Source organism: Syngnathus scovelli, chromosome 7 (genome assembly GCF_024217435.2).
Source record: "Syngnathus scovelli strain Florida chromosome 7, RoL_Ssco_1.2, whole genome shotgun sequence".
Lineage (NCBI taxonomy): Eukaryota > Metazoa > Chordata > Actinopteri > Syngnathiformes > Syngnathidae > Syngnathus > Syngnathus scovelli.
In genome coordinates, this window is record NC_090853.1 from 15,467,069 (window position 1) to 15,494,246 (window position 27,178).

At 44.6% G+C, this 27,178-nt stretch overlaps 1 protein-coding gene across 6 annotated transcripts in view; it reads left to right on the top strand.

The window, feature by feature from the left end:
• Positions 1 to 466: 466 nt before the first annotated feature.
• Positions 467 to 27,178, top strand: part of LOC125972216 (kinase suppressor of Ras 1) — a 62,523-nt gene continuing 35,811 nt past the window's right edge. For 2 of the 6 annotated variants that reach the window (XM_049725764.1, XM_049725765.2), the window contains exon 1: positions 469 to 643. In XM_049725764.1, the coding sequence (XP_049581721.1) occupies positions 569 to 643 (75 nt within the window). In that variant the 5' untranslated portion in view covers positions 469 to 568. Of the gene's footprint in view, positions 644 to 8,253; positions 8,327 to 15,051; positions 15,182 to 27,178 lie in introns of all 6 variants that reach the window. The other 4 variants (XM_049725768.2, XM_068651237.1, XM_049725767.2 and 1 more) reach the window with 4 other exon arrangements.

Sequence of the window (27,178 nt, forward strand, 5' to 3'; positions counted from 1 at the left end):
GAAGTCTAAGGCAGATGAGAGGTACAGTAGTGGATTTGAGTTGACGGCTGCGTCAAAACAATCAATAAAAACTGTGGTAATGGTTTATTTAGTTGTTTATTATCATTTTCATTTTTCTTTCTTGTAGTTTTATCGTGTTCACTGTATTATATATGGTTGTAAGCAGCTACTGCTATTTTGGTAAAATGTGCAATTTTTATTAATAATTAAAAAAATGATAATGTAGCATATAGCTTCTTTGCCAGCATTGCTGTGTGACGAGAACTAAACTAAACTAGAATGTGCTGAGTCAGCTGCTCTGCAATCCTCTGTCCCTGCCCTTTACGCCCTCTAACACACCCAAAACCAGACACACGCGCGCGCGCGCACACACTCGCACGCACGCACACACGCACACGCGTACACGTGTGTCCACACGCACGCACGTACGCACACACACCCACACAGCTCGGCAGTCTTGACAGCTCTTTGTAAACAATAGAGAACACGGAGGGCAAGTTTGAAGTTGTGCTGCAGGTTTTTTCCTGACTGCGCTGAGAAGGAGACGGCAGGTGGCTGGGAAAGGCTGATGAGAAATGGAAACACTCATCATACTGAATGGGACCTTCACCAAATCTCAGTAGATCACCTCCAGGACGCTGAGGCAAGAACAAGTACCTCTTTTAGAAAAACAAAATAACAACCGTATGTATGTATATAGTATCAATACAATTCTGGATACATGGGAGTACTACAATCAAGCGTAACAATTTTAAAATGTAATAATGTGGTTCGACTATTATTAAGTTCAATATGGTACAACTGTACATTTTGTGGGTGGCTCGGTGGCGGACGAGTTAGCACGTCCACCTCACAGTTAGGAGGGTGCCAGTTCGATTCCACGTCCGACCCTCCCTGTGTGGAGTTAGCTGTGCTCCCCATGCCTGTGCGGGTTTTCTCCGGGCACTCCGGTTTCCTCCCAAATCCTAAAAACATGCTTGGTAGGCTAATTGAGCACTCCAAATTACCCCTAGGTGTGAGTGCGAGTGTGGTTGGTTGTTTGTCTCTGTGTGCCCTGCAATTGGCTGGCAACCGGTTCAGGGTGTCCCCCGCTTACTGGCCGATGACTGCTGGAATAGGCTCCAGCACGCCCGGGGACAAGCGATATAGAAAATGGATGGATGGATGTATCTTTTGTCATGTGTTTGTGTAGACGCAACAACACATGAAAGCACTCTAAAGGCTGTATTCATTATAGTCAAAGAAACAACAAATCATCAGCAATTTACACTGATTTATACCTTTATTCATACCATCTCTCATATAAGAGACTGATATCTCCATATATGGGGTAAGATATGATTCAAGGATGCAATGATTTTGTAACATTTGTAACGCATCGTCAAATCAAAATCAATTTTCCCATTCGAATATGTATATAGTAATCCCTCGTTTATTGCGGATAATTGGTTCCAAAAACCACCCGCGATAAATGAAATCCGCGAAGTACGGTCACCCTCTCATCTGTACTTTTTTTTTTTTTTTTTAAATATTGAAAATATAAACATAATACGTGTGTGCGTGTAACGTTAACAAGAAGTACTGGGCAGGCTAACGAGTTAGCGGAAAGTTGCTAATTTGCGATCGTGCTAACACACGAAGACGGACCTCTACAGGAATTTAAACGATCATTTGGAGCAATACTAAATTGTCCTAAAAGTTAGACACGTGATTGTTCATTTCTCTTGTTAGGAGACCAAGTGACATCGTCAAAATAAATCACCCTACCTGAAATCAAAGCACGGCTGAATAACATAAATAACATGGAAAATTCTTAACACATACTGTAAATATGTTTTTAGAACAACTTTTATTATTATATTTTTTTATAACAAGGTACAAGTGTACATACTGTAAATATGTTTTTAGAACTCTTTTGTAGTGTAATCACGATAAACGAACCGTGATGTAGCGAGGGATTACTGTATGTTTTTTTTACACCACAAATGTATATTATGTACTGAAGCTGGTATTTTTGTTTCCTTTTCATCACAGTGGTATATCTTAAAGAGGAAGTCACCCCCAATTTTTTCTAATATGTTTTGTACAGCCCACAAGTCTAAACACAGTATTCTGATTAATGTTTTCTTTCTGTAATATGAGTTAAAAAGGCAAAGTCCACCTGTTTTTTTCCATCTTCGGAGGCGGCCATTTTGCCACTTGCTGTCGACTGAAAATGACAAACCACAACCATTGTCACAACCAATCACGGCTCAGCTTCAGCATACTAGTGAGTCGTGATTGGTTGGGAACTAAGACCCGGCAACTGTGATTTCTATGATGTCATTTTCAATCAACAACAAGTAGCAAAATGGCTGCCCCCTGAGATGGATTAAAACGGGTGAATGTTGCTACTCAACTCATTCCACAGACACAATATTAATCAGAATGCCGTGTTTAGACGAGTGGGGGCACATACAACACATTATTGTAATGAAAATGTTGGTGTTGACTTCCACTTTAAAGTAAATGCGCATTAATTACTATTCAAAATACTTTATTTATTCTTAATTTGTTTTCATCGATTTATTTTCAGTCCTCAAAACTTTTGCAGTTGCCTTTGCAGTTCACATTATTGTAGTGTTTCTGCATACAACAGATTATATAACAATTCATACTGACAAAATAATTTGAGAAGTATTTGACATAATGTTAAATACTATTGTAACATATTGAGACATATATTGTATGATTGAAACTAATGATATGGTTTGTTGTTCGCACTTCCCTTTGGACCATGTGAACTGGACTGTGTGCTTGCCATAAATCGCAGTAGCCTATTTTTTGCTGTGTTTAGTTTAAAAAAAATCAACTACATATTTTTATGGGGAGTAACAAAATTGTCAAAAGGACTTACTTAGACTTATGTCCCATTCTCAATCATCTGCATGTGCATTCCTGTCTTGTAAAACTGTAGGAGAGGTGAGTACTGCCCTCAGGGTTTTGCCAGGATCAGGCGTGTTCCCACAACGTTTGCATGACTTTGACAGTTTAGTAAGATACACAAAGAGGCAGGGATGAAGCTGGGGCAGGATCTAATAATACTGTATGTTAGCAGAGTCTTTCCTTTCTGAATAATTTTTTAGCTCGAAAAGGTGTGGTTATTGAACATCTTTTGGTGGCTCCTGTAAACACTTTAGTGCAGGGGTCTTAAACTCAATTTACATGGTGGCCACTGGAGGTAGAGTCTCGGGTGAGGCTGGGCCACATTGGGTTTTTTTAGGCTCGGAAAAAAAGTATGTTAACAAATGTAAGAAAAATAATTATCAAACAGTAATAAATAAATAAAATGCTTATTAAAACAATACTAATACAGCAGATATAGAAAACTGGAGAAACCACATATAGTTGACTACTGAAATTTATCGATCGATCGATCGATGGGCAGTTGGTCAGGCGTTCAGGCATAGTCAGTCAGCTACTGGGAATCAGAGCAGGTAACAGAGCACAGGAACGAGCAGGTAGCATACAGGGACAAAGTGACAAGGGAGTGATTGATGTGTGATGTTTAAATAGGAACTGGTTGATGAGCAGGAACAGGTGTGGGTGATTAACTCAATAGAAGGGGCGTGGCTGTGAATGAATGACATCTTGGTATCCAGGGTGACTGATAGACTGTGACAGAGTTACCGGCTGATGATGGGTGGCACGGCACGTGACAATAATGCGTGCCGGACTATGGCAAAAGTCACACTTTTTGCCCTATTACTCAGTGTAACTCACACAGAAAATTAAAACAACAGTTTTATTTTTGCTTTTTCAAACATTTTTAACAAAAAATAAATGTCACTTTATTCTTGATCTCCCAACTTTGCTTGGTGAGGGGGGGGGGGGACCGCATGCTTTCGCCATGCTCCTTTGAGATTTCGAGTTTCATTTTGATAGTCTTAGGAGAAATACTCGAATACACTATAATTATTGTTACACTGCAAACGCGCCGAGACGAACAGGGAATGGCAGAGTGGCTGGTGCTTTGGTTTGGTGCTGTCACGGATCGGATGGAACATGGAGCAGGGCGACCAAGTGCAGCTTGGACCAGGGTTTATTGAGGGAAAAGGGACGTGGAAGGAGGCATCGAGGGAAACAGACGAGAACTGGCAAACTAATAACATGAGAAACTGACCGACAGGGATTGCAAACAGAAACAGACTCGAAACAGACAGGAACCACAAGGACAGCAAACGGGACGACATTGACGATCCGACCGGGAGTGAGGGGCAGACAGGACTTGTATACACGACAGGTAACGAGAGGCAGGTGGGAATAATCACACTGATCATGGGCACACAGGAGGGGAGGGGCGAGCACACAGACACAAGAACAGAACTATGAAACGACAGACACAAGAACAGAACTATGAAACGATCGGGGACGAGTCCTGACAGGTGCTCCCAAAAAGACAAATTCGAATCAGCACCGCACACAACCATTCCTATCAAAATCACGGGCCACACAAACATTAAACTTTCATATTAAAGCGAGGGCCAGAAATTATCATCCTGCAGGCCCTAATTGGCCCGCGGGCCATGGGTTTGAGACCACTATTTTAGGGTCATAATTTAAAAAGTATCAATTTTGACTTGTTATAAAAATAAAAAGGGCTGTTGCCTAGTGGTTAGCACATCAGCAAACAATGATTGTTAAAGTCCAAATTGTTAAAGTCCAAACAAAACAAAACTAAGAACCTAAGTAAAAAAAAGGAAACAGTGCTTGCTAACTCTTGAAGAATAAAAACATTTCCAGCCTGATGAAAATATTATTTGTGTATACATATGACTGTTTTCCTACAAATGTATTTGATGTCACAAAGTGAGGACGTGTTCATTTTGGGTCTGATAGAGTGAGGCCAACTCACTCGACAGGTGCCATCTTGTAGCCAAGCCTGCGTGACGCACGCTATGAAACAGTCCAAGCCTGCTGCCTTACCGATGTGTGTTTCTTTCCTACACTCGAAAAATTATTTGTATTCCATCATGAAAATTGCTGTAGATATGGACTGGAAGGTGGCTTTGCCTCTGGTTTATTTACTATATTTCCTGGTTAGAACTAATGAGCAGGGATGTGATTCAAAAAGAGCCAACCTGCAAGCCTCCAATCATTAGAATACATTCAAAACCCCAAATAAAAACCTAACCGATTAATGCCTAAATTAAATTGCTTGTGCATAAGTGTAGGCATGTGCTAATCGTCAGAACCGTGGCTTACATATGCGTATTAATGCTTCTGACGTTTCTATGAAACTAATAAACTAATAAAAACTAAAATGACAGTTTGACACAAAGACTAGACTAAAACTAAAACAGGCTGCCAAAAATAACACTAACTGTGAGACATGTAATATAAACCCCATTCTATCGAGGCTCATCAATGTCGAGAACCTCTGGCCTAGGACACATGAAGAACTGCCTCATTCCAGGACACTAGAAATGGACTATTCTTATACTTGTACAAAAACAGGGGGGATTGTTCATCTTATTTTCACCTATTTCACATGCTAAATTGTTCTGTCCTGCCATTATTGTTTGGTAATACAAGTAATTATGTTGTAATTATTGGAGCCGGAATGTAGAGGTATGGATGTGTTTCTTTACATGTTAATAAGGGTAAGCGTGTGTGGGTGGAGCTGAGTATATAGTTGTGTCACTAGTGGAATGATTGATTAATACCACCTGTGTCAACCTAGAAATGTTTGTTTCCTTGATGCAGGGATAGAGAAGACTGGGTGCAATTTCTGTTGACTGCTTGTTTTGTTACCATCTTTTTGTCCACAACTGCAACTTTCTTTCCATTCATTATAACATTTTAAAGTACTGAAAACTGAAATAACTGCCTACAAACTGCAGTAATGGCCTTCAAGCTTCAATCTTAGATTCAGCGTCTCAGACAGAGCCATGCATTGTCATCTTCGTCATCTCGTTTTGGTTGACGAAAATGAAGAAAGATTTGAGCATATAGTTTTTATTTTAAAGACCACATTTAGTCTCGTTTATAATGGTCAACAATTAGGTATTACAGATTTAATTATAGTTATTGTCATATGACCACCATTTTCATTTTGTCTCGACTTGTCTCTGTCACGTTATAAAGTCTTGTTGACGAAGATGTTTTGTCCCAATTTTGGTCAGTAACAGCAATAATGCTCATGGTCAAAACATTTTCATAAACATGAACAATGTATTAATTCCATATTTGAACTACACACCTAAAACTGCAATATTGTTACTTATTTAGTCACTGCCTACGTTTCCGTTCTGCTTACTGATTGCTGACACCATTGATTATAACCAGGGCGGCTTGGTGGAGCAATGGTTAGCATGTCTGCCTCACAGTTAGGAGGGTGCAGGTTTGATTCCACCGCTGGCCCTCCCTGTGTGGAGTTTGCATGTTCTCCCCGTGCCCGCATGGTTTTTCTCCGGGCACTCCGGTTTCCTCCCACATCCCAAAAACATGCTTGGTAGGCTGATTCATCCATCCATTTTCTATACCGCTTGTCCCCGCTGGGGTCGCGGGCGTGCTGGAGCCTATCCCAGCAGTCATCGGGCAGTAGGCGGGGGACACCCTGAACCTGTTGCCAGTCGATCGCAGGGCACACAGACACGAACAACCATCCGCACTCGCACTCACACCTAGGGGCAATTTCGAGTGCTGAATTGGCCTACCAAGCATGTTTTTAGGATGTGGGAGGAAACCGGAGTGCCTGGAGAAAACCCACACGGGCACGGGGAGAACATGCAAACTCCATACAGGGAGGGTTGGAGGTGGAATCGAACCGGCACCCTCCTAACTGTGAGGCAGACGTGCTAACCAGTGTGTCACCGAGCCGCCCGTGGTAGCCTGATTGAACACTCCAAATTGCCCCCAGGTGTGAGTGCGAGTGCGAATGATTGTTCGTCTCTGTATGTCCTGTGATTGGCTGGCAAGCGGTCCAGGGTGTCTCCCGCCTACTGCCCGATGACAGCTGGGATAGGCTCCAGCACGCCCACGAACATCGTGGGGACAAGCGGCATAGATGATGGATGGATGGATGGATGGATGGATGGATGGATGGATGGATGGATGGATGGATGGATGGATGGATGGATGGATGGATGGATGGATGGATGGATGGATGGATGGATGGATGGATGGATGGATGGATGATTATAACCATGTGCAAGCCAATTGGATGGAGATCCTCAATGATTCACGAAGTTAAATTCCGCCATATTGATACTTCATCTTGAGTACTGCCTAGCAGTCTCTGGGTGGTTGGCAGCCAATCACAGGGCAAATATATACAAACAATCAATCGCAATTACACCTACAGTCAATTAGGAGTAGTCATTGGAATGTGGGAGGAAACCGGAGTGCCCTGAGGAAAAAACACATTCTTTCATCATAACCGATTATTTTAACAACTTTGATCTAAGATCTGCTACATTGGCCACTTTACAGAAGGTGTCAGAGACAGCTCATCTGAATGAAGCATCGAGTAACGAATCTTTAACGTTGAGAAATTAATATATTCAAGTTAAGATCGCTGTGGTGTGGAAGCTGCGTGTACAAATAACTCCTGTTATTTTAAAGACCAAGACTCGTTGCGGATAGAGCAAGAGCATGCGCCGGACACAAACCAATGACAAGCTCGAACGAGTAACACGTGTAAAAGAATGGTTTCCATGACACCATTTTTATGTTTTTTTTAAAAGGGTTATTGACTGCATGTAAATGCCATATACTATGGCGCTGGGTACTTAGAGAGGTGGAATGAGCAGGAATGTTATAAGGTGAGGGAATGGAGGAAAACACCACTTTGGGCTTGCATAATCAGCATTTTAACATGGCTAAAACCTAAAAAAAAAAGTAAATTTTGCATGAAATGGGTCCTTTAAATTAATTATCAATTGTATGGTAATATCCAACCTGACAGTCCTTACACAACCCAAAAGAACTGAAACCACAACTGACAGGCCCAATACTGAATAAACATCAACCTGCAAAACCTGTGTTTTTTTTTTTTTTATAGAATGTCCTTAGTGCTTCCCCCTAGATATATGGTGTTGGCATTGTCAGGTAGACAAGGCAAATGAAATGAATGGCTATCCAGAAATAGGAGGAAGGGGGGTAAGGAACAATCGCAGGAGGAGATTGGTTGGAGGGAGGGAATAGACAAACTGGGAGTGTGATAACAGTCGGGAATGCTGGTTGAACTGCTGTCGGTATGTTTCTGTGCAGCCGGCTGCACAGTGGATTACTTTGAACAACACCTGGATTACGAGAGCAGGCTGTCTGACTTGCTGTTGACATGGTAACGTAATTCTAATACAATAATCTGTTCTGAATATAATTTGCGGTCTAACGTGCAAAGAAAGTACTTATATCCCTTACTTTTTCTGTCTTTTTTATTAGAAATAGTTCCACTTGTGCCGCGCAACAGTTGCGCGTGGTCGCTTTTGCGGCGAGTTACTGCTTGATCAGATGCTCTCATACCTTTTTCACTAGTGTCTGGCAGAAACAATACTTTTTAAAGACATGCTATCTGCTTGTTAAATTGAGGCATAAATTTACACGTTGGAAAAAAAAAAGCACGTGCCTGTTACTGTGGACTCTACCCCTCCCATTTAGGCTGTTTCCTTGGTCTGTTTACCTGGACGTCTGTCTTGATGTAAATGGACGTTTGGTAGGAGAACAATATATTTTAGAAGAGCTTTCATTCTCCCCTGTTGGATTATGTACTTTAGTCATATTAATTCTGCTCCCGCTTCGTTAGCTGTAAACACAAGCATCCAAGGCATGCCCAGGCACTGCCCAGGTGGTTGGTATGTCTCAGCTATTGCAGTGTGAGGTGCAAAGTCTGATTTGCATTTTTTTTTGCTTCATATTATCTGCAAAAATGTCTAGAACAGGGGTGTCCAAACTTTTTTCAATGAGGGCCACATGCATGACCATATAGGAAGGGGTGGGCTACTTACTAGTCAAGTTAAGTCAAGTTTATTTGTATAGCCCTAAATCACAAGCAGTCTCAAAGGGCTTCACATAAACAAACAATTGACAATTTTTCTCAAAGAATCCCCTGATCTTAAGCTCCCAAAAGGGCAAGGAAAAACTCAAAAAAACCCTACCAGGGAAAAAATTAGAAACCTTGAGAAGGGACCACAGATGGAAGGATCCCCCTTTCAGGATCACCAGGCTGCAATGGATGCAGAGAGGGCATATCAAATATGTAATATGAAAATCAATGAAAAAGTGGATGTCCAAGTCAAAGCGAAGAGCTGCCGGAGTTGTCCTCGATTGTCCTGGCAGTGTCTTCGAGGAGGGTAAGCTGCAGTTCCCTCATCCTGAATTGGTCCACGAGAATCCAGATAGCCGCTGTCAGCTCGGGTGCCACCTAACCACCTCCCCAGCCGGGGAGGGGTGGGGGGAGGGGGGCTGGGGAGAGGGAGCGAAAACAAACTCCAGCCGAATCGGCCACTACAGGTTAATTAAAGGCCATATCATAGAAATGTGTCTTTAAATGTGTCTTAAATGTTTCTCTTGAGGTAGCAGTTCTCATATCCATTGGTAGGGCATTCCAAAGCTCTGGAGCCCGAATAGAAAATGCTCTAGACCAGTGGTTCTTAACCTTGTTGGATGTACCGAACCCCACCAGTTTCATATGCGCATTCACCGAACCCCTCGTTAGTGAAAAATAATTTTTGAAAAATTCAAGACATAGGTGATTTTTACTCGTGCACAAAATGAGCCGTGCATGAATATCTCCTTGCTTGCTCAAAGAACAAAACCAACACTATGCATGACCTCACAACAAATTACATACTGGCAAATCAGAATTTACACAATAAATTAGGTTTGTTCGGACCTCCACAGTGGAGGCTCTGTCGAACCCTTGAGACCGATTCACTGAACCCCTCGGGTTCGATCGAACCCAGGTTAAGAACCACTGCTCTAGACACTGCAGACATTTTCTTGTTAATAGGTTAATAGAAGAACCTTGAAGTCACATCTTAAATGGACCGAGAGCCAATGTAAGTTGGCTAATATTGGGGTAATGTGATCAAATTTTCTTGTCCGTGAGAGCAGCCTCGCAGCAGCATTTTGTGCTAACTGTAGACTTTTGATGCTGGACGTAGAAATAGCAGAGAATAATGCATTCCAGTAGTCCAGATGCAACGTGATGAACGCATGTATAATAGTTTCCGCATCACCGGTCGAGAGGATCGGACGAATCTTAGCAATATTATGAAGGAAAAAAAACGCAATTCTGGTTATATTCTTAATGTGCTTTTGAAAGGAGAGCGTTTGGTCAAATATTACCCCGAAATTAGTTACAGTATCGCTCTGATCTATAGTTCTAGTGGTTTCCTTAAATAAGTGTTGATAACGAGTAGGACCAATTATCAACATCTCAATTTTATCTGGGTTAAGACCGAAGGAAGTTGAGAGACATCCATTGCTTGATCTCCACAAGGCACGCCTCAAGATTACAACAGTCCCGCGGATCTGTCATCAATAACGGCATATATAATTGGGTGTCATCCGCGTAACATTGAAAACTAATATTATATTTACGTATTATTTCCCCAAGCGGAATCATATAAATATTAAATAGAATTGGTCCGAGTACCAATCCCTGTGGGACACCACACGTAACATTATAGAGCTCAGAGGACGTATTGCCATGGACCACTCGGTGCGTCCTGTCTGATAGATAGGAATAGAACCAGCCTAGTGCTGACCCTGTAATACCAAGACAACTTTTAAGATGCTCTAATAAAATATCGACGTCTACAGTGTCGAAGGCAGCACTAAGATCGAGTAGTAACAATACCAATGAAGTGTTTGAATCCATAGCTATGAGGAGATCATTAGTCACTTTAGCAAGTGCTGTCTCTGTGGAATGATTAGCTCTAAAACCAGACTGAAAAGATTCGTATTGATTATTGGCGACCATGTAATCAATAAGCTGCTGTGCTACTACTTTTTCAAGAAGTTTTGCTATGAATGGGAGGTTTGAAACTGGCCTATAATTACTGAGACAGTCCGGGTCAAGATTTGGTCACTTAAGTAACGGTTTACTGATAGCGGATTTTAAGGCTGTTGGTACTATCTCAGAGGAGACAGACAGATTAATTATATTTAAGACGGACGGTCCTAAAATTTGAAATAATTCTTTAAATAGTTTGGCTGGAAGCGGGTCCAGTAAACATGTTGTTAGTTTAGCCGCACGAACCAATTGTGTAAGCCTTTCAAGGGACACGCTTTTAAAATTTGAGAGGGTTATTGCATGATCGTCAGCGCCGGTAATCGGCGGTCTCGACTGAGCGATTGGAATGGATCAAAATCACACGGGGATGGGTTAAATGCAGAGGACAAATTTCACCACACCCAGATGTGTGTGTGACGATCATTGGGACTTTAACTTGAACTTAACTTTAACTTATAGGGTAGAAAACAGTAGGACAATTAATTTTTAGGACTGGGAAAACCCATGAACGATTATTACTTTGGTGTGCTAATTTTTATTTTCCCTTTGCACACAGAAGTTTACTTTTAACTTTACTACCGAAGTTACACCTATAGTTATAAGCCTAAACCTTTTTATTTTTCAAATAACAAAGGTAACATTTTCATACCCCAAGAATCTCCCTTTTGGCAATTGGACGGCTCTGTCTTGGCACTTTCGAGGGGGGGGTGAACTTCGGGGGGCTCCGTTTTCTCTATTATGCTTATATGTGAAGTATTGGAGACAAAACACCAGGAAATGTTATGGATCTTTGCGCTATCAATCGGTAAACAATACGGGGAGTCCTATCATCTACGTCACGGTACCATGTGATCCAGAATAGCGCGGTTCGTGACAGAGGCGGGAAAGATCGAGAAATACACACAAATTGACTGCGTTTGGCTCACGAATGCAATTTTATTTCAAATTTTATAATATTATTTGGATACAGGTGAATATAATCGAACATTCTGAGTGTTTTTTAAAACATGTTAAAGGTGCCTCATACGCTTTAAATTAAATGTTATATTGTTGAATATAATTAAATTCAATAGGAGACCCCGTGGACGACCCAGGACGCGCTGGAGAGACGATGTCTCTCAGCTGGCCTGGGAACGTCTTGGGATCCCCAGGACGAGCTGGATGAAGTGGCTGGGGAGAGGGAAGTCTGGGAGTCCCTCCTAAAGCTGCTGCCCCCGCCATCCGACCCCGGATAAGCGGAAGAAGGTGGATGGATGGATAGATGGATTGATAGTTAAATTCAACGCTGCATTCTGATTCTACAGCTTTTCATGAATGTATCCTTATTGATTAATTCATAAAAGGCTTTGGTAGCTCATTCTCAGAACAGCAGCCTCAGATTTCTTCTTAGACATAAGATTTGCAGTACAGAGAAAAAACAATCAGAATCAGCTTTATTGACCAGGGTTGGCATGCCAAACAGTGGAATTTGACTCCAGTTGATCTCAGCCTCTGTACGACATTTAAGCGACTGACAACATTCAGGCAACTAACAACATTTAAGTGGCGAGAGCAGGATGTTATTGCACAGTGGTGTCTCTGAGTCTCCATGAGTGGTGTGAGTTCATCAGAGCGACAGCCCAGGGGAAGAAGCTGTGTTTGTCTACTGGTTTTGGCGTACAGCGCTCTGTGACGCCGTCCGGAAGGGAGTAGTTTGAACCTTGACCTGGGTGAGAAGGGTTTGCAGAGATGTTACTTGCACGTTTCCTGGTCCTGGACAGGTACAAGTCTTAGATAGATGGGAGGTTGGTCCCGATTATCTTTTCCGCAGACCTGATTGTCCGTTGCAGTCTGTGCTTGTCTTGTTTGGTGGCCGATTCAAACCAGACAGTGATGAAGGTGCATAGGATAGACTGGACGATGGCAGTGTAGAAGGTCTTCAGTAGCTCCTGTGGCAGGTTGAACTTCCTGAGCTGTCTCAAAAAGTACAACCTCTGCTGGGCCTTCTTCTGGACAGAATCTATGTGGCCGGTCCATTTCAGGTCCTGGGAGATTGTGGATCCCAGGAACTTGAAGGTGTCTGTGGTGGGAATAGCCTTACTGAGGATGCTGAGGGGTGGAAGTGGCGAAGGGTCTCTCCTGAAGTCCACTGTCATCTCCACGGTCTTGAGCGGGTTCAGCTCCAGGTGGTTTTGGCTGCACCAGTGGACCAGTCACTCCACCTCCTGTCTGTACGCAGTCTCGTCACCGTCCCGGATCAGTCTGATGAAAGTGGTGTCGTCCGCATACTTCAGGAGCTTCACAGAAGAGTCGCCTGAGGAGCAATCGTTAGTGTAGAACAGGGGTCTCAAACTCCAGTCCTCGGGGGCCGCATTCCTACATGTTTTCCAAGTTTCCCTCGTTAAACACACCTGATTCAATTATCAGGCTCCTGCAGAACGTGAGGATGAACTGAACGTCCGCTTCACAGTTCGGAGGGTGCGGGCCCTCCCTGTGTGGAGTTTGCATGGTCGGCTGATTGAGCACTCTAAATTGCCCCGAGGTGTGAGTACGAGTGCGGATGGTTGCTCGTCTATGTGTGCCCTGCGATTGGCTGGCTGTCCCCCGCCTACTGCCCGATGACCGCTGGGATAGGCTCCAGCACGCCCGCGACCCCCGTGGGCACAAGCGGTACAGAAGATGGATGGATGGAAAGATGGATAGATAGATGGATGGATGGATAGATGGATGGTTCATCGGGTCTTCATATTACGCCTGTATAAGCCACACAAAACAACTGTACAGATTTTGGAATTTGGTCCACACAAAAGGCGCACATTATTAAAAGACGCACCTTAGTTTTTTGAGAAAATTAAAGGCTTTTAAGTGGGCCTTATGGTGCGGAAAATACGGTAAATATTTCTGAAAAGACCAGAACTCAAACAAAACAGCAGGAAACGAACATGACAGCGACAACGATTCAAGACGGAAAGAAATGGGGCAATTCAGGCTACATTTCAGCTACATTCACACCGCAGGTGCTCTATTCGGATTTTTGGGTGAAATTCGATATGTGTATGTGTGTGTGTGTGTGTGTGTGTGTGTGTGTGTGTGCGTGTGTGTGTGTGTGTGTCTGTCTGTCTCAGTCCGTCTGGAGTGTGAACGTACCAGTCCCCAAATTGACCTGCATGCGCAGAAGAAAGAGACACTGTCACTCTTGACATCCTATATTAGCGGAAGTAAATGTGGACTAACAAGCAGAGGTCATGGTCTTATCTTTTTGTTATCGCAGGAGCCGCACGGACGTCATTGCGTCAATGCCACACACAGTTTGCCTTCAACCCACATGCGTTATTTTTAAAACGGCTACACCTGGTGTTGGTTCAGACGAGGGCTGTCACAAACAAATCTTTTTGGAATACCTTATTTTTCGCACGATAGGGCGCACTGGATTATCAGGCGCATCCTCATTGAATTTTTTATTTTAGAAATGATTTCATATATAAGGCGCACCGGATTAAAAGGCGCATAAAATAGAAGCTATACTGCAACAGACTGAGGTTGACTAGGGTCACGGTATGCATCCACTCATCGTCATCGGCGGTCACTCGAAGCGAGTATGACTGTCCTCTTCATAGAGTCATCTACCTGTGTGTCCTCAGATGGCTGTGGAGGCCAATCCGCGATCCACATATTTTGGTGCAATATGGGCAGGGAAAAGTCAAGCTGGTTTGTGGTGGCGGAGCGTTTTTCTGTCTTTCCTTGTGGTGCTTTTGCTTCGTTTCTGCAATGTTACGGAGTTCCATTTCATTATATGTAGCTCCTTCTTGCAAGGATTTTTTCCATGTGCGCCTGTCCAGTGCAAGGTGCTCCCAGTCATTTGATATAATGTGAAACTTCTTCAGACTGATTCTGATGTTGTCCTTGAAGTGTTTCTTTTGGCCGCCAGCAGCTCGCTGACCCTTCTTTAGCTGTGAGTAGAGGATCTGTTTGGGGAGGCGTGTGTTGGGCATGCGGATGACGTGACCTGTCCATCGGAGTTGGTGCTGCATTATTGTGGTGGTGATGCTGAGCATGTTTGCTTCCTCCAGAACGCTGATGTTGGTGCGTCTGTCTTACCAACCGATCCTCAAGATCTTCCGCAGAGATCTCTGGTGATGTCCTTCCAGGGCTTTGAGGTGCCGGCTGTAGGTGGTCCAAGTCTCAGCTCCATACAACAGGGTAGGGAGGACAACAGCCCTGTAAACCAGGAGCTTTGTTTGGGCTTTAAATCCTGGTCTTCGAAGACTCTTTTCCTGAGTCTTGCATACGCTCCACTAGCACAGCTCAGGCGATGGCTGATCTCTGAGTCTATGTCAGCTTTAGATGAAAGAAGGCTGCCAAGGTATGGGAAGTGGTCAACAGTTTCAAACAGGGTGTTGGTTGGGTGGAGGTTGATGCAGGACCTGTGTCTTTGTGCTGTTCAATGTTAGACCCAGGGCTCTGTATGCCTTAGCAAACGCATTCAGGATGCCCTGCAGGTTCTCGGCAGGGTGTGTTGCGATGGTGTTATCATCAGCATATTGGAGCTCCGTGGTGGTGGTGTTGGAGACCTTGCTCTTGGCTTTGAACCTGAGCTGGTTGAAGAGCCTGCCATCAGTCCTGTAGACCAGTGTTTCCCAACCTTTTTTCATTCACGGCACACCTTTTCATTGGAAAAAATCTCGAGGCACACCACCAACAAAAATCAGTTAAGTGTTACACCAGCTTCTATATTAAAATCAGTTATATTACAACAAAAGACCTATTCCTATATATGTATGGAGAGTCGAATAATTGAATAAAGATAAATACTAAATATTCTTTAAATTGTATTTCTTTTGTAAATAAAAGTGACAGTTTTTGCAAAAAGGTTTTAGACAGTGTAAGAAATAAACTATTGAAAGTGATTGTGATCAGAATCCAAAAGAATCAATATGGCTTTGTTTACTGTTTTAGGAACAATCCAGGTTCTCCCGTTGAACTACATGCTCTGATTTCCATCGGAACGAAAACGTCATTTTCTTCTTCGTTTCGCTTCAGGAAGTGATTCCTTCACTCTTGTTCACTGAAATAAAAATTGTTCACTCACGAGCCAACACTAACAGCAACACACACATAAAGATTCTCAAGATTCTCCGATTTGCCACGCATGCACGATTAGCCTTGCGTTGTGGTTTGGTAATCCTGTTTACAATTTGCTCGGTATTTAATGTTGGACAATTTCCCACGGCACAGCTGAACATCTCTCATGGCACACCAGTGTGCCGCGGCACACTGGTTGGGAAACACTGCTGTAGACAATTGGGATCCCCTAAGGCAGCTCCTTGCCAATAAGGTGAAGTATTGCAGCTATGAAGATGGCGAACAGGGTTGGTGCAATGATGCATCCCTGTTTTACACCAGTCCCGACTGTGAAGGGCTTGGACTCCGAGCCGCTGTTGGTGAGCACTGTAGCTGACATGCCGTCATGTAGAAGCCTCAGTATCCTAATGTACTTCTCATGGCAGCCATACCTTGCTAGTATACTCCACAGGGCCTGGCGGTCTACAGTGTCAAAGGCCTTTGTCAGGTCTATGAAAACCATGTAAAGAGGCTGCCCTTGTTCACGGCATTTCTCCTGAAGTTGGCGTGTCGTGAAGATCATGTCGGCTGTACCTCTGGATGGTCGGAAACCACACTGTGATTCTGGGAGTATTTCCTTAGACAGTGGTAGCAGTCGGTTCGACAGAAGACAGGCAATGACTTTGCCTGTTGTTGACAGGAGTGAGATGCCCCTGTAGTTTCCACATTCAGCCTTATCCCCCTTCTTAAATATGGTCACTATTAGAGCATCTCTGAGCTCTGAGGGAAGCTCTTCTTTTCCCCAGACCTTGAGGAGGAGGGTGTGGATGTGGTACAGGAGCTTTGGTCCACCTTCTCTTAGGATCTCTGCTGGGATCCCATCTGGACCGGTGGCCTTGTTGTTCCTAAGGCTCCTGATGGCATCTTGAACCTCTGTCATGGTGGGAGGTCCCCCCATGTCTTCTCTGATGGGACTCTGGGGGATGTGGCTGATTAAGTCTGGGTCTGTTATGCTGTCACGGTTGAGGAGTTCCTGGAAATGCTCCTTCCACCGTGTGTTGATGGACTCATTGTCCTTTAGCAGCTCCTGCCCATCCTTTGAGCGCAAGGGATTCAGGCCACGGTAGCTTGGGCCATAAACAGCCTTAGTAGCACTGAAAAAGCCTCTGGTGTCACCACAGTCTGCCAGTCTCTGGATTTCCAAAGCCCTTTCTTTCCACCAGGAGTTCTTGAGTTCCCTCACACGGCTCTGGACTGCCGCCTTAGCTCTGGAGTGAGCCGCTCTTTTGATCTGGCATGTTATGTCATTTTGCCATGCACGAAAGGCTTTCCTTTTATTGGAGATGAGCTGTTCAATCACACTGTCATTTTCATCAAAGCGGTCCTGATGTTTTTTGAACTTGTACCCAAGGGTGATTTTGCAGGTATCAAGGATAGTGGATTTGAGCAGGCTCCAGTGCTGTTCAATGTTATCAGGGTATTCCTGTCGAAGACTCTCCCCAAGACAGGCCTGAAGCCTCTGTTGAGTGACAGTGTTATTCAGACCTTCAAGGTTAAGTCTTGCTTCTTTTGCATCCTCCTCCTCCTCCTGAGTTTGATGGATAACGTGGAGCGTATGAGGCAATGATCTGTCCAGGAGTCATCCGTGTCAATCATGGCCCTTGTGATGTTCACGTCACGACAGTCCCTGGCTCGTACAATGACATAATCACTGAGATGCCACTGTTTGGAGCGAGGGTGTCTCCAGGATGCCTTAAGTTTGTTTTTCTGGTGAAAGAGTGTGTTAGTAATGGTGAGATCGAACTGAGCACATATGCTGAGAAGCAGAACTCCATTGGAGTTGATGTTCCCGATGCCTTCCTTTCCTATGGTGCCCTTCCAGAGGTCGTGGTCTCGGCCGACCCTGGCGTTTAAATCTCCTAAGAGAATAATCTTATCTTCTCTGGGGATTCTTGACGGTGTCTCATCTAGGCAGGCGTAGAAGGTCTCTTTCACTTACTCCACAGAGTCTAAGGTAGGGGCATAGGCACTCACAACTGTTGCCATCTGGTTGTTGTCAAGCATCAGACAGATAGTCATGAGACGCTCATTAATTAAAAGTTAAAGTTAAAGTCCCAATGATTGTCACACACACATCTGGGTGTGGTGAAATTTATCTCTGCATTTAACCCATCCCCGTGTGATTTTGATCCATCCCCTGGGGGAGAGGGGAGCAGTGAGCAGCAGCGATGCCGCACTCGGGAATCATTTGGTGATCTAACCCCCCAATTCCAACCCTTAATGCTGAGTGCCAAGCAGGGAGGCAATGGGTCCCATTTTTAGAGTCTTTGGTATGACCCGGCCGGGGTTTGAACCCACAACCTTCCAGTCTCAGGGCAGACACTCTACCACTAGCCCACTGAGCTTCCCCACAGGAAGTTCAGAGAGGTGACTAATGAGGTGGTTCCTGATGGCAAATCCAACACCATGGATCCTGGGTTCATCAGCCGCTTTCCCTTTCCAAAAGAAAGTGTAGCCTCCTTTCTCCTCCTTTAGTTGTCCTTCATCTGCCCGGCGGGTCTCAGAAAGGGCAGCCAGGTCAATCCGGCATCTCCTCAGTTCTCTAGCGATGATCGCAGTTCTCCTCTCTGGTCTGTCACTGGTTGCACTATCCATCAGAGTGCGTACATTCCAGGCTCCAAAATTCATCATGATTTTATGTTTTCGACCGCATGTGGTGATCCCTCTGAACGCGGTAATCCAGTCGGGAGTTTTGAGGCAGGCTACTTTTAGGGCACCTTTTCTAGCCCCCTCCCCATATGGGGTGAGCAGAGTGGACCCTAAAAAGGGCTGCTCAGTCATGGGTGCGGCTGCCGAAAGGCTCTTTCTGCCTCGTTCCAAGAGCCTAGCGACTGAAACCAACACCCACCGCCTGATGTGCCAGTTTGTGACTAGAGGCTTCCAGATCTCACAATCCTGCCCCCGTCGCCACTTACTGGTCGCCACAGGGTTTTAATCCGGGATGTAAGGTGGATTCCTTGAAAAGGACGCCTGTGTGTGACTTTGTTTAAAGTGGGGAGACTGGTGCACAGACAGTCACCACACTGTCCTTGACAGATCGGGGTCAGAATCCAGTAGCATGGAGATCAAGACGACCGGTGACCCTTTTCTGCTGCAGCCTTCATCCGCCTTCCCAGCCGTTGTGACGCTCCCCTTAGGTCAGCCGTCATCCTCCGCCTGGTCCACCGTTGAGGTCTTCACTATTTACCCATAGCTGGTGCTGTTTACCCACAGCGGGGACAGTGGTTGATGGGCAGTAGGGCGTGTCCACACACTGGTGGGCCTACATGCTGCATCTCTGGGGCCCACTGCTGCTCCAAGATCCTGGAACCGCAAGGTACCAGTTACCGTGTGTGGCCACGAGGAGGCGTGTGCAAGTCTTGGCAATGGAGAGGCTGTGTACTGGCTGAGGAGGCTTATGTACTTGGCTCCTCTTTTCACCCCCGGAAACAGAGGGCTAGCCGGTGGCGGTAGCTGAAAGCAGAAAAGTGGCAAGCAGAAGCAGCATGCAGCATGCACAAACTATAGGCACTACTACTCCATCACTACTGCACTGACGCATCACATGCCCTGCGTGCTGATGGAAAAAGCACACACAGACACATGCATCCACTAGCCTAGGGGTCGGCAACCCAAAATGTTCAAAGAGCCATATTGGCCCAAAAAAAACCCCATACCTTTCTGGAGCTGCAAAAATTTAAAAGCCTTTTATAAGGCAACATAGACTGTCAATACATAAGCTGTATGCATGCCTATTATTAAAATAATTAAGGAGGCTACAAATACAAAATGAACATTCACGATTAAATGTTTATTTTCCCTGCAGCGCACCCTAGAGAGAATTACGCACCACGTGACTACTGATGTACGATAGGCCTATTGCTACTTCAAGTTTAGCCGAACTTCCATTACAATATTAATGTCTTGCGTTTTGTTGCGGCCCATTAGAGTTCACGTACCTGCATCGCTGCATAGCGGAGCTGTCTGTTCGACATCGGTCACGTCACACGACTTGTCACAGGCCATTGAGAAAACTGGAGCTGAATTGATGCCCTTGATTTGCTGATATTGTTTGCCGTTTTAATTACCCTTTCCGTCACTGTTTTTGCGGTGACAGGCATGTCTTTAATTTTCGGAATGATCTCGGTTTTGTTTTTGAAGTCCGAAAATAAGTACTCTGGTAGTTGAATGAATCCTTAATGTACTCACCATCGGTGAATGGTTTTCCGAACTTTATTATCTCCCGGGCTGCAACAAAACTTGCAGCAGTAGTAGAGTTTGGAGATGCAATCCACTTCTTGAAACCGTTTTTTCGATCCTCCAATTTCTCCACCAGTACTGCAATTGCACCTTTCCTTTCAGTTCCAACTGGGTGATTGGCAGCAAATTTAGCATGCTTTAGCTGAAAATGTCGCTCCAAATTCCTCTTCTTGTTATTTGACAACTTCTCATTGCAAATCAAACATCCAGGCAATCTTTCGGCATTGGCAATGAAAGCAAATGGTTCAGTCCGGTCTTTCTTAAACCCTATGTTCTCATCAGCAATCTTTCCCTGTTTGACTTTTGAATCCATGGCCCATCACTCTCTCACACCCCTGTTTGTTAACAACTCGCCTGTATTGTGTCGCAGGCTATGACGCAATTTGGCTATTTGACGCCATTCTGAAATTCTGCATTTTAATATATTTACAACTACATACAATTTTACAGCATAAGAATGTTTGTGTCATGATTAACTTCTAAAAACCATATCTTAAAAAAACCAACAACAACAAAAATCATCTTTTTCCATTTTCACGCATTTTTGCAAAAGCTCCAGGAGCCGCTGGGGGGGGCGGCTAAAGAGCCGCATGCGACTCTGGAGCCACGGGTTGCCGACCCCTGCACTGGCCAATAGCCAATGAGCCCTCAGTAAACAATCGCGTTTCTCAAACTATCTCCTACAAAAGAGATCGGACCCGACTAAAGTTTGATCTAACACATTGGTACTGCTTACTTATGTTTCCCTTCCAAATCGATCCTTAAATTTACTTGAAACATTAATGGAACAGCCTATTTTGTAATGAAAGAGCCTCGTACGTATAGCAGCTATCATTATAGCATTAGCCACCCGCAAATTCCCATGAGCCTCAGCTCACAGACTCCCATGAGCGTCAGCAAAGTGTCATGGCGGCCCCCTGTAAACAATCACGTTTCTCAAACTCTCTTCCGTAAAAGTGATCGGAACCGACTAAAGACTGATTTAACACATTGGTGCTGCTTATTTATGATTTCATTGGATATTGATCCGTAAACGTACTCGAAAACGGAACAGCCTATTTTGAAATGAAACAGCCTCGCGGGTACAACAGCTATTCAGTGACGCCCCCTGACCCCGGTTGCCGTAATGCTGGGAAGCGATGCGACCTTGTAATTTAGTCGTACTAAAATGTACTGAAAAATTTTGGCAGAGCGCTGTCTACAACCAGTATAGATTAACAAATTCATCAATTGATCCATAAAGTATAAGAATCTCTGCATTATAAGGCGCACTGTGGTTTTTTGATTAAATTTTAAGTTTTTAAGTGCGCCTAATAGTGCGGAAAATACGGTAGATAATCCTATCAGTAATTGGATCAATTAATCAGTGTTTGTGTGAGATTTTTGCCTCGTATAAAAGAAAAAGGAACCATTTTAAGTTGATGTTTGTTTTTTATCTCCTTAGCTAGATAGGTCTTGTGGCATTTACTCGTCAATAGATAAAGTTAAAGTCCCAATGATCGTCACACACACATCTGGGTGTGGTGAAATTTGTCCTCTGCATTTAACCCATCACTGTGTGATTTTAATCCATCCCCTGGGGGAGAGGGGAGCAGTGAGCAGCAGCGGTGCCGCGCTTGGGAATCATTTGGTGATCTAATCCCACAATTCCAACCCTTAATGCTGAGTGCCAAGCAGGGAGGCAATGGGTCCCATTTTTATAGTCTTTGGTATGACCCGGCCGGGGTTTGAACCCACAACCTTCCAGTCTCAGGGCGGACACTCTACTACTAGGCCACTGAGCTGGTTTAGTAATAAATGCATGTTTAGAGTTGAAGTTAGGACCTTTGGTATTGGATCCCTCCTTTCTCTGTTGCCTCTTTGTTTCTGCGGCACACAGAAGGTCCTTTTCAAACTGTGCTGCACCCTCATGGACCATCCTGCTCCATAGATCTCTCTTAAGGGCTTACCGCCTCCCACGTGTTTGGATTGATGTGACATTTTTTAGGTGAGTTTTGATATTGTCCTTGTATCGATTTTTCTGTCCCCCTTGAGTTCAATATCCTTCCTTCAATTGGCCATACAGAATTTGTTTGGGAAGGCGGTTACAAGGCATGCGGACATGCCTGTCCATCGTAGCTGGTGCCGAACAATGGTTGTGGTAATACTGGGACTGTTGGCCTCCTCCAGGACAAATTAGTTTGCCTATCCTCCCAACCTATCTTCAGGATCTTGCGAAGACATCGCATGTAGTACTGCTGCAATGCATTAAGGTATCTGCTATAGGCGGTCCAGCTATCTATCCCGTAAAGCAGAGTGGGCAGAACCACTGCTCGGTAGACCAGGAGTTTGTCCCGGTTCTCGAAGACTCTCTTTCTCAGCCTGGCAAAAGCTGCACTGGCACACCCAATACGGTGGTTAATTACATCACCAATGACAGCTCTTGTGGAGAGAAGGCTACTAAGATAGTTGACCTTATCTATATTTTCCAGCTGATTCTATCCACGTGGATACCCCCACTATCTATGGGAGGGGTGTACTGGCTGGTGGAGAATCTGTGCTCTGTTTTTTTTTTTTTTTTTTATGTTAATGTCAAGTCTCAGGAGTTGGTAGGCTCTGACAAAGGCATCCATGTTGTTCTGAAGTCTTTTTGAGAGTGAGCAATCAAGGCGCTGTCATCGGCATACTGGAGCTCCATGATGGAGGAGATGAGCACCTTGCTTTTGACCCTGAATTTACTAGGATTGAGGAGCCCGCCATCAAACCTCTATATGAGCTGGACTCCCTCTGATAGATTGTGGCTGGTAAGGGGAAGGGCAGTGGAGATGAAAATGGCAAACAGGGTTGGTGCAATTATACAGCCCTGCTTGACCCCAGTGTCCACTTTGAAGGGGGCTGTTTCAGAGCCACGGTTGCCAATTACGGTTGCGGTCATATCGTCATGTAGCAGACGCAAGATCTACAGATACTTGTCCGGACATCCGATCCTTGAAAGGGCGCACCAGAGGGCCAAATGCCTTGGTGAGGTCAATGAAGGCTATATACAGAGATAGTTGCTGTTCTTGACATTTCTCTTGCAGTTGACGGGCTTTAAATATCACGTCAGAGGTTCCTCTGGCAGGACGCAAGTCACATTGCAACTCTGGAAGGATCTCTTCCAATAGTGGCAGTAGGCGGCTCGCCAGTATCCAGTGGCAGTCGGCAGCTTGACAATATCCGGGCCAAAACCTTGCCTGTTCTGGACAAGAAGGAAATACCTCTATAGTTGCTGCAGACTGCCTTATCTCCCTTTTTGAAGACAGTGACAATCAGGGATTCTTCAGGGATTTCTTCTTTGCCCCAGATCTTTACAAGGAGGCTATGGATGTGAGAGGAGTTTCGGCCCACACTGCTTGAGGATTTCTCCCAGGATTGCATCTTGTCCAGAGTCCTTGTCATTGCTTAGCCTCCTCATGGCATCCAGGACATCATCTTTGGTGGGTGGGGCGCTCAGATGCTCCATAGTACGCTGCTGGTTGATGGTCTCTAGCTCGACAGTGGTGTTTCAGTTCAGGAGTTCTTGGAAGTGTTCTCACCCTCTGGAGCAGATTCATTCTTCAGCAAAGTTTGTCCATCTTTGGAGCGTAAGAAATTGAGGCATCGATAGGTGGTGCCATGGGTACACTTGGTAGCATTGAAAAAGCCCCTGGTGTCACCCGAGTCAACAAGCCTCTGGATTTCCAGGGCCTTCTCCTTCCACCATTGATTTTTCAGCTCTCTTGCCCTGCTCTGGACAGCTGACTTTGCCTTGGAGTGGGTCTGCCTTTTTGCCCTACCAGGAGCAAAAGGCTTTCCTTTTGACATCGATTAGTAGTTTGATTTCAGTGTCGTCATCGAACCAGTCTTGATGCTTCCTAGACTGGTAGCCAATGGTGTCCTTGCTGGTCTCCAGTAAGGTGGTTTTTAAGGGTCATCCAATGCTCTTCCACAGGATATTTGTCAGGGAGCCTCTCAGACAAGGTGTTCGATGTTGCACTTTAAAGCTCCCAGGCTATTGACATTGAGTTTCAGGCGAGTTAGTTTCCTTTGTGTCCTCCTCTTCTGCTGTAGCTGGATTTTCATTTTTGAGCAAATAAGACGATGGTCTGTCCAGCAGTCGTCTGTGCAGGTCGTAGCCCTGGTGATGTTGACATCTATGCAATCTCTGGCCCTGACAATCTCATAATCAATGAGATGCCAGCATTTCGATAGGGGATGCAGCCAGGAGGTTTTAAACCTATTTCTCTGGTGGAAAACAGTATTGGTTATCACGACCAGTTCACTACACTTTGAGAGTAAGAGGATTCCATTCTATTTGAGTTGGCCATCCCGAGTTGGCCTTTCCGACTCACTACCTAAAGTGCCAGAGCTTGTGATCTTTGCCAACACTGGCATTGAAATCTCAAGTAGGAGGATTTTGTCTTCCTTTGGGATGTTTGATAGAACCTGGTCCAGAGTTGCATAGAAGGTCATCCTGAGTGCAAGGTTGTCGTGAAGGCACTCACAGCAGTGGCCATCTGATCGTGTGAGAGAATCAGGCGTAAAGTCATTAAACGCTCATTGATGCCTGTTGGAGATTCGGAGAGTTGGGAGATGAGCTGGTTCTTGATGGCAAATCCTACTACATGGATTCAAGGCTCATCTGCTGTTTTACCCTTCCAAAAGAAGTTATAACCTCATTTCTCCTCCTTCAGTTGCCCTTCCCTGATCAGGCAGGTTTCAGACAATGTAATTAATGTCTTAATTAATTTAATGTCTTTTGTTTTTGACCGCTATGAGGGGAACCCACTGGATGGTTTTAAGAGGCAGACTAGTTTTAGGGCACCTTTTCCAGCCCCTTCCTCATTACGGGATGAGCAGAGTGGATCCTGAATAGGACTACTCAGGCATGGGTGCTGCTGTTGGGATGCTCTCTCTGCCTTGGTCCGAGAGCAAAGCGACTGAGTCAAGTACCCACCGTCTGTGTGCCATTGCATGGCTAGAAGCTCTTGACTACATTGTCCTGCTCCTGTTACCATTTCCTGATTGCCAAAGAGCTTGAGGGGTATGGGATGGGTCCTTAAGATGCGTGGAGTCTTTTAGAGTGGGGAGACTAGTGCACAGGAAACCACCAACACTGTCCTTGACAAAGAGAAGGCCAGGGTCCAATGGCATGAGGAAAACAAGACGATTGGCGACCTCCCGTTGCTGCAGCCTTCCTCCGCCTTTATGACCGTTGTGTGGCACCTTTGCAACCATAATCCACTCAATCCGCTGTTGAGGAAACTTGTTTTGGATCGCTCTTTGTCCTTACCGCCATTGGCGACCCTCCGGACCGTATCACTCTCAGGTTCATCGAAGCATGCAAGGCTCTACATCACGGCAAGGTGGCGATCCAAGGAGGGCATGCCTTTCCCTACTTATTAATCAATGTGGTATTTAGATTTGTGATTTTATATTTGTGTATCCTGGCGTCACAAACGAGCTACGTGAACGGTTGACTTACTACTACTTAGAACTGCTACCTCAGTAGAAACATTTAAGACACGTTTAAAGACACATTTCTATGATATGGCCTTTAATTAACCTGTAGTGGCCGATTTGGCTGGAGTTTGTTTTCGCTCCCTCTCCCCCTCTCCCCACCCCTACCCGGCCGGCTGGGAAGGTGGTTAGGTGACACCCAAGCTGACAGCGGCTATCTGGATTCTCGTGGACCAATTCAGAATGAGGGAACTGCAGCTTACCCTCCTCGAAGACACTGCCAGGACAATTGAGGGCACCTCCGGCAGCTCTTCGCTTTGACTTGGACATCCACTTTTGCATTGATTTTCATATTACGTATTTTATGTGCCCTCTCTGCATCCATTGCAGCCTGGTGATCCTGAAAGGGGGATCCTTCCATCTGTGGTCCCTTCTCAAGGTTTCTCATTCTTCTCCTGGTAGTTTTTTTTTTAGTTTTTCCTTGCCCTTTTGGGAGCTTAAGATCAGGGGATGCTTTGAGAAAACTTGTCAATTGTTTGTCTATGTGAAGCCCTTTGAGACTGCTTGTGATTTAGGGCTATACAAATAAACTTGACTTGACTTGACTACTACCTACTTCCTACTTAAGGATTCCATCGTCAACTATCATGATGACTGGATTTAACGTCATCATTGACGTAAAATCCATCGGCAGTTCGACATTGTTTTTCCTATAATGCAACGGGCTATTTTTTTTCGCATGCAAATAACCCATGGAATCATGGGGGAATAAATGCCAAACAAAAATCATGCAATGCGGCCATAATAAAAGCATACAATTATAAATAAACTATTTTACTGATTTAATTTTTGAACGCCTCACAGTTCAGAAGTGCAGGGTTTGATTCAGACTCCAGCCTTCCTGTCTGGCATTTGTATGTTCTCGCCGTGCTTCCTTTGGATACTCCGGTTTCCCACCAGACTGCAACCCTTGTGAGGATAAAGCGACTTAGAAAATGGATGGGTGCATGGACGGACGGACGGACGGATGGATGGATGATGGATGATGATGGATGGATGGATAGATAATTCTTTTACATATTGGCATAATGTAGGCCAGCCAAATGCTTCAAATGAAATAGATTTTTTTACACACGCATTTACAAGTCAATTCTCCGTTACAAGCTCCAATTACTTTCGAGCGTATTTGCAAGTGTGTTTAAACATATTTGCCAGTCAAAACATTAAGTCCACATTGGCAGCTCTGTACTTCCGTAGTTATTTCCTTTCTAGTGTTTTATTTAGGGTGACCAGATTTGGATTTCTGAAAAGGAGGACACCTTTTTTTGGTGGGGGCTGGGTTCATAGGTGTATCGGTATACATTACGATGCAAAAGAGAT